Source organism: Xyrauchen texanus, chromosome 24 (assembly GCF_025860055.1).
Source record: "Xyrauchen texanus isolate HMW12.3.18 chromosome 24, RBS_HiC_50CHRs, whole genome shotgun sequence".
In the NCBI taxonomy this organism is placed as follows: domain Eukaryota; kingdom Metazoa; phylum Chordata; class Actinopteri; order Cypriniformes; family Catostomidae; genus Xyrauchen; species Xyrauchen texanus.
The window spans coordinates 11,296,785-11,308,590 of record NC_068299.1 but is presented as its reverse complement, the minus strand read 5'-3'; the positions used below and the strand labels follow the sequence as shown (position 1 = coordinate 11,308,590).

The window sequence follows — 11,806 nt, the reverse complement described above, 5'->3', positions numbered from 1 at the left end:
AGATTGTCTTGACCAGGACCACACCCCTAAATGCACTGAAGCAACTGCCATGTGATTGGTTGATTAGATAATTGCATTAATGAGAAATTGAACAGGTGTTCCTAATAATCCTTTAGGTGAGTGTATATATATATATATATATATATATATATATATATATATATATATATATATATACACACACACACACATATATATATATATATATATATACATATATATATATATATATATATATATATATATATATATATATATATATACACAGTAACTTTCACATTTTTGTAAATATTTGATTGTATCTTTTCATGTGACAACACTGAAGAAATGACACTTTGCTACAATGTAAAGTAGTGAGTGTACAGCTTGTATAACAGTGTAAATTTGCTGTCCCCTCAAAATAACTTCGCACACAGCCATTAATGTCTAAACCGCTGGCAACAAAAGTGAGTACTAAGTGAAAATGTCCAAATTGAGCCCAATTAGCCATTTTCCCTCCCGGTGTCATGTGACTCGTTAGTGTTACAAGGTCTCAGGTGTGAATGGGGAGCAGGTTTGTTCAATTTAGTGTCATCGCTCTCACACTCCCTCAAATTGGTCACTGGAAGTTCAACATGGCACCTCATGGCAAAGAACTCGCTGAGGTCTGAAAAAAAAGAATTGTTGCTCTACATAAAGATGGCCTATGGTGTATGGTGGCCAAGACCATGCAGCAGTTTAACAGGACAGGTTCCACTGAGAACAGGCCTCGCCATGGTCGACCAAAGAAATTGAGTGCACGTGCGCAGCGTCATATCCAGAGGTTGTCTTTGGGAAATAGACGTATGAGTGCTTCCAGCATTGCTGCAGATGTTGAAGGGGTGGGGGGGTCAGCCTGTCAGTGCTCAGACCATACGCCGCACACTGCATCAAATTGGTCTGCATGGCTGTCAGCCCAGAAGGAAGCCTCTTCTAAAGATGGTGCACAAGAAAGCCTGCAAACAGTTTGCTGAAGACAAGCAGACTAAGGACATGGATTACTGGAACCATGTCCTGTGGTCTGATGAGACCAAGATAAACTTATTTGGTTCAGATGGTGTCAAGCGTGTGTGGCGGAAACCAGGTGAGGAGTACAAAGACAAGTGTGTCTTGCCTACAGTCAAGCATGGTTGTGGGAGTGTCATGATCTGGGGCTTCATGAGTGCTGCTGGCACTGGGTGCAGTTCATTGAGGTAACCATGAATGCCAACATGTACTGTGACATACTGAAGCAGAGCATGATCACCTCCCTTCGGAGACTGGGCCGCAGGGCAGTATTCCAGCATAACAACCCCAAACACACCTCCAAGATGACAACTGCCTTGCTACAGAAGCTGAGGGTGAAGGTGATGGACTAGCCAAGCATGTCTCCAGACCTAAACCCTATTGAGCATCTGTGGGGCATCCTCAAACGGAAAATGGAGCACAAGGTCTCTAACATCCACCAGCTCCGTGATGTCATCATGTAGGAGTGGAAGAGGACTCCAGTGGCAACCTGTGAAGCTCTGGTGAACTTCATGCCCAAGAGGGTTAAAGCAGTGCTGGAAAATTATGGTGGCCATTATTATTTTGTTTATATGCATTATTTGTACTATTTACAAGTTTTTACATTGATATGTAGAACAAGTGTTAAAACAGTATTGTCTCCTTAAAACTACTGGCTGTTCAGAGTTTTGTTTTGGTGGATGAATGTATTTTAACAAAAGTTAAAGTTGCACAGCTGCTTTATTAGAGTATTTTTGTTGTTTTGATCAAAACTGACAATAGAGAACTGAAATTATATTAAAAGATCCATTATTCAATGAAAAATGGATTGCATGGATCTCGTCTTTTGACAAACATTATACTGTAACTTGGATACCTCAAGTTCATTTACTGAAGCTGGTTTAAAAGCAATACAATCAGAAAATTTTTCTTCATTTTTCATCTTTAATTATTTACATTTCATTACAAAACATCACAATTTAAAACCACTTTAAAAGGTCTTCTCACCCTAATCCTGCCTTCAATCTTTTTATCTCAAATTTAGTTTTTTGTAGTTTTGGGGGGTCAACTGAAAGATTCAGATTGCTTTTATGTACCCTACGTAACAACCTCTTTAAGGAATGATTACAGCACAATGTTTGAATATTATGTTTATGATAGGCAATGACACATCTGTCTATTTTTCTAAAGACATAGACCAAAAGTGAATGCTGGAATTGGTATGTATGGCTGGAAAATCAGAGCATGTGACTAGATGAATTTATGTCCACACGTACAATATAATCAGCCTGCCATTACACTCTATATCAAGGTTGACTGCACCCATGATTAGCCAAATATTAGACATAGACTGTACAGCTATCCATAATGTTGTCAGTCATCTCGATGTAATGAAAAGCAATAACACATTTACAAACTATAACCACAGGGAGACGACAGTCGGCTCCAACGGTGAAAACCCTGATCGCTTAAGGAGCTCTGTATGTATGTGTGAACACAGTGAAATCAATCATGTACTCAACTAAAGCTGGAAGAGAGCAGAATTCAGACAGTTGGAGCCAGAGATTTGGGCTTGAAGCCACAGCGTGCTCAGTGGCTCCCGCTAGTCTGAAATTCAAATCTTACGCAGAAAACTGCATCTACATTTGTGCTGCATGTTTTTTTTTTAGAGTGCAGTTATTGTTTGTGTGTGTCCCTTTTAACTGGTTCTGGTATTTTAAATCCATTGCAAATTAAACCTATTCAAATATTTAAGAACTTCTCAATAATCTAACACAAGCAAGTAAAAGTAATTGCATGTATGTGTGTGTCTCCGAAACATTTTTCTTTAAAGGCAGAAAGGAAATTGTGTGTGCAAAGCATGAAAATCTGTGTGGTGAACTCTTGTGCAACCATCATTGACAGACAGCATTACAGTAGAAGTGTGTACTGTAACATCCATCTTGGTGGCGTCTAACATCCTCTCCTGCTCTCTGCCGTTGTGCCCCTCAGGACTTCTTGAGCCGGCGTAATCGGGATGTTTTGGGCGCACTTCCCCTCCTTTCCTCTCTGGTGGCCGATCTGGAACTAATAGTGCAGCCAGAGGATCCAGGCTTGACGGATAGGTCTCTCAGACTTGCGGCCAGCCTGCTTTGGTTAGTCTGCATGGCGGTGCTGTTTCCATTTGCAAGCTGCTCCTCTTGAACTCTGATCTCAGGCTGAACTGCATTACATGGACTCCAAGTGGAACCAAGTGCAGTGAGGCCGGAAGAGAGCCTGTTGGAATTGCTTAGTACTGCAGCATCTCCAATACGCACTCTCTTTGCCTTCTGGTGAACAGGGTCCTCCCCTGAGCTACTTGGGGTTCGTTGTCTTCTCCTTAGAGCAGCGGCCTGATCAATGTTGAGCTGCTCTGAGGGTTTACCTTCATTTGGGCAGCTCTGTGCACTCCCACTCCTATTGCTATAACCTAATTCAGATGAAAACACAGGTTTCACTTCCTCTTGCACACAAGCCATCTCTAATGACTTATCTGTGAACAAGCCCTCAGATGACAGAGGTACAGTATGATGGCCTTCATGGCCTTCGAAAGATCTCTTCTCTGTTGCATCCACATTTAGCTGGGCTGATCTGGATCCTTGATCATCTTGGCATTGTATGGGCTGGATTTTAGCCTGCCTGGCACTGTAAGAATGAACAAACACAAGTAAGATGTGCACCAAATTATATATATATATATATATATATATATATATATATATATATAGCCAGTAACTGTTGGGTGTGCTGATTCAAACTAAGTGAATCAAAACCAAAACAGAAATCAATCATTGCCAATTGCTTAACTATAAAACAGAAATAAATGGTAATATTGTAAAATTTAACATTTAAAGAAATTTGAGACTTCAATATCAATATCAGAAAATGTCTCTTGCTTTTCTTGTATATGTTTTTTTAAAATGCAAATACAGTAAAGCACTTACAATGGAAGTGAATGTGGCCAGTCCATAAACATTCAAATACACACCGTTTCTTATGTATGTCCACAAGAACATTTTACGTCGGTAACATAATTTCAGTGTGATAAATCTCTGTTCTACATGATTTTAGTGATATAAAATCGCATGTTTTACCAGCATTACATCGTTATGACAGCGAATTTGTAATATTGGAAGTAACTTCAAAGAGACAAGCTTAGTAAGTGATTTTATCACACTAAAATCATGTTAAAATGTTTTCAATTGAATTACTATATTTGTGCAAATTGGATTTAGTTTTTTTGACGGTAAGAATGAAGCAATGTTCAATGAGAATTCTGTGGACCTCATCACCAGAAGCTGCATCAGAGCCGTACTTACATCTTCTGAAGGATGGCCCTTTGCGTTGCTGCAGTGCTGGGTAATGGATCTACACTTTCACCAGGGCTAGTAAAATACTTTGACTTGCTTGGTGCACTCTGCTCACTCTTAAAACCAGAAAATAAGAAAGAGTCACATTATTAATGGACTGCTGTGAAAATGTTAAGCTCAGTGGCTTTAATACTTCTATAGCACTAGAACACAATCTCTCAACACCTGGCAGGAACTGTGAAGTACATGAAAAAAGCAGGACAAAGCACTCTAAGAGAAGTCCATTGTGCTGACTTGTAGTAACTTGGAGATATTTGGTGTAACCATGGGAACAGATCTGTGGGATGTTGTGTTTTCGCTTGGTCTCTTGGGTATGGCCATCAAAACAAAAGCAGAGCTTGTATTTAACTGCCAGCATTCAGAGGAAGATCAGAATGCTCTCTGTTTTTCCCCTCTCTGCCTTGGTAATCAAATGTTTTGTGTTCATGAGGATATAAATATCTGTGTATGAACATGCTTGTGCATGTTGCATTTTAAACAATGTGTGTTTGTGTGCATGTTACTATCATAATATCTTCATTCAAAACAATTATCACAAATTAAAGGTGACGTGTGCAATTTTTTCAATGTTAAAATTTTCTCTCATATTCCATCTTTATATGCTATCTAAAATTTCCCCGTAGGTGTGAGTGAGAGTCCCTCAGCCACTGGATGTTGCGTCAGGAAGGGCATCAGTTGTATAACCTGTGCCAAGTCAAATATGCGGATCATGGATGGTCCGCTATGGCGACCCCTAACGGGAGCAGCAGAAAGAAGAAGATTCCAGCTTTATATGCAGTCAACTAAGTAAGCACTAAGTAAGTGTAACATCAGCGGCTATGTCGATAGCATCACATCTCATTGGTTCTCATCACATCTTGTGACAAAATATAACAATGTCATGTCCCGCATTTGATCGTGACACATGGTGAGAACCAATGAGGTTTGAAGTTATTGATGTAGCCAAGATATTTGATTTAAGCACTTTATTAATGATCTGATTTGGGAGTGAACAGCAACTTTATTTTCATTCTGTTCATCTCACAATGTGAGACTTGGAATATGGTGCATGAGTCATATATATTACTTGCACTGTGAATTTATAGATTTTTTTTGTTGTTGTCCTTTTTGTGCATGACAGAGCCATTATTCACTGTCAGTATGGCAAATAAACCCTATCAAGACTGAAAATTAAACTTTTGTGTTCCATGAAAAAAAAAAAGTAATACGGGTTTGAAGCTAAATTAGGGTAAATAATTACAGAATTTTCTTTTTAGGGTGAACTATTCCTTTGAGTTATTAGTTTCGCTACTTTTAGTTAGTTATTCGGGATTAAAACACACAAACGCACACACAAACAAACACTTTGAAGTCCTTGTTCTAGTACTAGCCATGCTTAACTGGGCCATTCTGGGAAGAATAAAGAGAAGAGGCAGCTTATTGAATCCCACCAACATGCACCTTCAACAGTCCTAATGAAGCTCTATCAACAGAACAATCCTTGACTGAGCAAGAACAGAGCGGGTGCTTGTGACAGCCATCTTTATGCGCACAGGATCATTGAACTGCGATTAACCGACAAAACAATCATTCCAGTCCATACTGATTGGATTTCATAAAAGAGTAGGTTTACCAACTGGCCTCTGAACAGGTTAAAGATATATAGGCTATTAGTTCTATTTTAGGAGCAAATGGGCAGATAAGCACAAGGTCCGTCAAGTCATTAGAGTGAATGGAGGAAACTGCGGAGGGATGAGATTCATGTGAGGTGCACAGATTTGGCCTAGAGAATGGGCCTCTATGTCCTAATATATTTTACTTTGTTTCATACAGAGGGGTGTCCAAGTGGTTAGATATATGGGATAGTTACCAAAAGACTGAAAGTTTGAATCTTACAAGGGTTGAGCCATAAGATTTCACCACTATGTTGGGGAAAATAAGTTCTTGAACTAAAAAAAAGCAAGATGCAGCAAAATCAAATATAACAGTTGAACGGTTTTAAAAGTTTAATAGTGTTTAACTTGACACAGTGTCTAGAAAATGTGGCGCTCCTTCGTGAGATGCTGAAAAAAAGTGGTGCAGCGGTCAAAGATGTCTATCTAGAGCACGTTTACATAGAAAAACCATTGAAAAACAAAGTAGATGGACACAAAACATGTGAACATTATGGGCCCCTAACTAGCTTTTGGCCCCTACCACTTCTGTGAGGTCCAAAGGCCCCAAACAAATACTCTAGACAAGTGCACGTGCACCAGTGCTTCTAGCTACACAAGCTTGATGTTATGCGTTACTGCATTCACAAACATATCGGAGCGCAATTTATAATGCTAATGCATGTGCTGCATTTACAACTTTTTCTGGAATAGGCACTATAGTGGCTATTAGCACTATTAGCGTACACTCTTTCAGGTTCAACTTTCCTGACTTAGAGCTGAAGTGCTGAGAGCAGGTCATGCAGGGGAGTTGCAGATTCTGCAGCATGCGAATGTGATGCAACCTGCCAGACAACTGACCATCTGACAAAGGAATGCCAGTTCAGAGAATTTGACTACATGTATAGATTGATTACATGATCTGATTGACTTCATATAATTTTCTGTGGAATGCTACTGGTGTTCATTTATGTTTTATATGATATGAATAATAAGTGTCGCAAGATAGGATCTCAGTTGCAAGCCAAGTCTTTTTAGCGGTGATAATAGTTACTGGTATGTGAAATTTCATTGTACAAAGACAAATTACAAACTCACTCTGCACAAGGACTGCACATAAATCAATTCTAAATGGCCTGATCAATGGCTAAAAGAGCAAACGTTCAGTTTAAAGGGATAGTTCACCCAGAACTGAAAATTGCATCATTATTTACAAATCCTAATGTTACTCCAAACTCATATGACTTTCTTTCTTCCGTGGAAACATTTAAAGCATTTTTTAAAAATAAAACAATTACAAATTATAATCTAATGACATGAAAATGTTATGTTGTGTAACAATCAAGTGAAAGATATAAAAGTACTTTCCTTGCCACTTGAACACATTTTAAGGGAAAAAAAAGATTTTAATATAATTTAAAATATATATATACAAGTTTTCTTACGGTTATACCATATAATCTGAATAAATTGTGCCTTTTCATAAAAAATATCAAAACATAGTTTTTTTACTTCACACTCAGTCATGAGGGTCTAAAAGGGTCCCCTCTGTTTTATGATCTTTGTCACATGAAAACAGAATGGCAAGATGTGGTGGACAAAAGTGAATTATTAACACATTAAAATCATGTTTGCACGCATATCCTTTATGTCTTGTGGCTATACTTTTGAAACAGTATTTTAACATTCAAAAATGGGCCCCATTCTCTTCCGTTGTAACTGGAACCTCAATTATTGCTTTTTAAAAGAAAAGGAGGCAAAATACATTTTTGTGGTAATCAACATTATGCCACAAATGCTGTCGATTGAACTTGTATTGAACCCAAAACATTCCTTTAAAGAGACTTTTTTATTTCTGTCTCCGAAAGGTTCCACCACATGACATTAAAATTTTAAAACCTGTTCATCATAGAAGAGGCATATTCAAGTAATTGTTTCGTCTGAATTTTTGGAATAATGTAATAGTCCTGAAAAAAAAAAATGTTGTATCATGTCATTAACCTATATAATGTATAAACATGGGCTGTGAAGCTCCATAAAGAATGAAAAAATAAAAAGCAACATAAAACCACAATAAAAGTAGTCAATGCAACTCCATTTCATATCTTCCGAAGTAACAAAATGACTTTGTGCGTGATGCCAGTTGTTATGCACTCTCAAATCATTCATGAGCTGAGTATGTGGCAAATATGCAAATATGGCAACAACAGCACAAGTTAGATGTCAATAACAACAAACATTAGTTCTTGCTTATCTTGTGACCAAACGTCATGGCGTCAAACCTGTGCTGTAGTCGCCATATTTACATATTTGCTGCATACTTAGTTCATCAATGATTTGATTTGATATTGAATGATGATTTAAATGTCGGTATGTATAGATTCAAAAGACAAGTGCATGATTCGTGTAAACTGCAGTTACTGTGATTTTATCTTGTTTTTATTTAGATTGTTGTCCTTTTTTGAGCTAGACAGGCCAAAGTCACTATTCACTTTATATGGCAAAAAAGCTGTGTGAAAAATTTTCTTTTGTGTTTGAAAGAAAGTCATACTGGTTTGGAGTGGCATTACTGAAGTTCTGAGAAAAGAGCGTGTATCACAGCCCTAGAGTCTCTGTGGTGTGTTCAACCACAGAGACAAGGATTCAGAGGAATTCATGCTCCAGCGTGGACTGCTGATGTTTCAAAACAATCCATTTCCACTGTCAGTGCGAGTAGGCTGCTGTCTCATCTGTAGACATGGTTTCCTCCATGACCACTGGCTGTCTATCCATCTCTCTTACACACAAAGAGAATCTCCCCCTCCTCAATCCACCACGTCCCTCCGCCCACTGTAACCAAGACTGGATGGTTTTTAGGGGGATATCCAGACACACAAGCGCACCAAAACACACCCACCATACAGTACTCACTAACGATAACTCCACTGAAAATAAACACACCCAGTTGAGCGTGAACATTAGGGCGCACATACACATGCTCAACAAAAATATGAAGGACAGCGAAGGAAGAGCATTTGAATTTCAATACCATCATCTGCATTTTACAAAACTTTGGAGAACAGATAAAAGAAAGGGCAACAATGGACACAGTGTTTCTTTCCCAGAGAGAATCAAACATGAAGCAACTCTCTCCTTAAGCCGCTGGCCCTCAAAGGAGAATGAGAGATAAGAAAAGAAATTGAGGCCAAGTCACAGAGCTAGTAGAATTATTTGTAAACTGAATAAGGAACAAGGAGAGGCTAGCAGTCAATGTGTCTGTGGGAAAAAGACATTTGAAATAATACAAACCTCATAAGGCTTTAATTTGATCCAGCACTGACAGGACTTTCTGTCTGAGATAATGCGTGCTCATGTCACCTTTACAAAAGGTGTGCGTTTGTAGTACCTTCATATATGGGTGTTTTTTCAACTTCTGGCAATTTCAGTCACAAAATTAGTCATAGCAAAACATAAGACTCCATAGTGGAATTATATTAACCACAATACAGAATTTGAGATGTGATTATATATATATAATTAAACTTTTCTTTATAGAAGTGCACAGTGAAGAAGTAAAAGAAAAAAGAAATAGCCTGGTCTAATGACATTTACATGACCATTGCGACATCTTTGCAAAATTAAATTTTCACAGTGAAATGCCCAGCAAGGGCCGCCATAAGTGAGCGAAATGGTGTTGTAATCGCACAAGGTTCACACTAATTTAAAACTTTCTAAACCTAAACAATAGTGTCCTAAAAGCAAATGAATGCTAAACAAAATAGACATCCTTACCCTTAACCTAAACAATAGTGTCCTAAAAGAAAACACAACGTGAAAAGCACATTTTCTGGAGCAAACACGTCACTTTTATGACACTTTCGTCTCACATGTCAGATTGCGTGTTTGGCTGGACTTGAACCTCTGTAACCCAAGACCAAAGTATTACCACACAAGCTAATCTCATTGGAATAAGTACGTAAATGTAGGTGGGTCTGTAATACAAGCGTTAAAATTTATCGTTTTTCAAATGATGTAAAAGTCAATATCATAGCATAGCAGTATGTGCATTATAGAGCAAAAAATAAGAGTTTAAAATGTCATGATCAGTCATGGTACTTGGTAGCACCTCTAGTATAATCTATTAATGTAGTTATTTGTCATTAATCTAATTTATTATGGTTGTCGAAAGCGACTAATTCCATTATAAATGTCCTTAATTATGTAGAAAAATGAAAGTTTAATTTAATTCCAAGCTCACACATACCATTCCTACATATAATGGTGGAGGTACGTGGTCACTTTAAACCGTACCGTGTACATCTACATCAACCAAATTTCCTACAGTGGTCTGCCAATGCAAGGACGATCAGCTGTCCTTCCTGTCTCCCCGTAGCGCTGTCTTAGGCGTCTCACAGTACTGACATTGCAATTTATTGTCCTGGCCACATCAGCAGTCCTCATGCCTCCATGCAGCATGCCTAAGGCACGTTCACGCAGATGAGCAGGGACCCTGGGCATCTTTATTTTTGTGATTAGTAGAAAGGTCTCTTTAGTGTCCTACATTTTTATAACTGTGACCTTAATTGCCAAAAATCTGTAAGCTGGTAGTGTCTTAACTAACGTTCCCAAAGTGCATATTCAATAATTGTTTATGGTTCATTGATCAAGCATGGAAAACATTGTTTAAACCTTTTACAAAATTATATTTAAAATACAGTGTCCTGAAAAAGGGATGTTTCTTTTTTTGCTGAGTTTATTAACATTCATTAATGGTGTTTATTTATGTGTTTACACGGAGTGATTGTTGAACATATAAGATGGAGGGTGACTTCTACCAACTACAGGTCATTTTTGCAAGGAAATGAGTCAGTCTTGAATCAAGATGACAAGATCATTCAACCTTTCCTTTCCCATAAACACTCAACCATGAATCAACCATGAATTCAAGTTGACCTGATACAATAGGGGCTTGCATGTTTAGAGGACGCCCTTATAACGGCTCATCTGCACTAGCAAACAAACAAATATACACAGACAGTCACGTGTTCTGAAATCATTAGCCATTAGGCAGATCACTAAAAACACAATCACTTGAATGCCCACAACGTGGGTAGTGGAAGTAGCCTCTAGTTACGAATCCCGGCTGGTGACAAGATCACAGGTTTGAACTAAAATTTACAGTGCTTCCTTATGACCATAATGCCCTTGAGCAAGTCGCTTAAAGAGATAGTTCACCCATAAATTGTAATTCTTTCATCATTTCTCACCCCCCTATTGTTCCAAACCCAAATATCTTTAAGTGGAACACAGAAAGAGATATTAGGCAGAATGTTGTGAACCGACAGCCTCAGTCACCATTCACTTCCATTGCATTTTTTTTCTATACAAAGACAGATAATGGTGATCGAGGCTAACTTTCTACCCAACATCTCATTTTGTGTTCAATACCATCAATACCAATACCATATGTAGGAAAATATGTCATATGGGTTTGGAACAACACAATGGTGAGTAAATTCTGAAAGAATTTTCAATTTTGAGTGAACTATTTCTTCAAGTAACAAACAGTTCTCTTTAGCATGAATATGTGCTATGATAATTTATAACACAGGAGAATGTTTAAAGATGCTAAAGAAAACCAAAGAAGCACCAACACATATTTTTTCCCCAAGAAAGTCTGTCACGTTAGCATAATTTCTCCTGAAAGACATCATCCTTGTGACGACAGCAGTGTCGAAATCGTGTTAATGTTCAGGATTTTTCGTTTGGCACAGACTTGCTTATTTGGGACTGCAAATAAGCTTG

General features: G+C 38.1%; 1 protein-coding gene across 1 annotated transcript in view; it reads right to left on the bottom strand.

Moving 5' to 3' along the window:
- Positions 1 to 2,067: 2,067 nt before the first annotated feature.
- Positions 2,068 to 11,806, bottom strand: part of slx4ip (SLX4 interacting protein) — a 56,001-nt gene continuing 46,262 nt past the window's right edge. Inside the window, exons 7-8 of the mRNA XM_052089384.1 lie at positions 4,341 to 4,447; positions 2,068 to 3,666 (exon numbers count right to left, since the gene is read on the bottom strand). Coding sequence (XP_051945344.1) covers positions 2,991 to 3,666; positions 4,341 to 4,447 — 783 coding nt within the window. The 3' untranslated portion in view covers positions 2,068 to 2,990. The remainder of the gene's footprint in view (positions 3,667 to 4,340; positions 4,448 to 11,806) is intronic.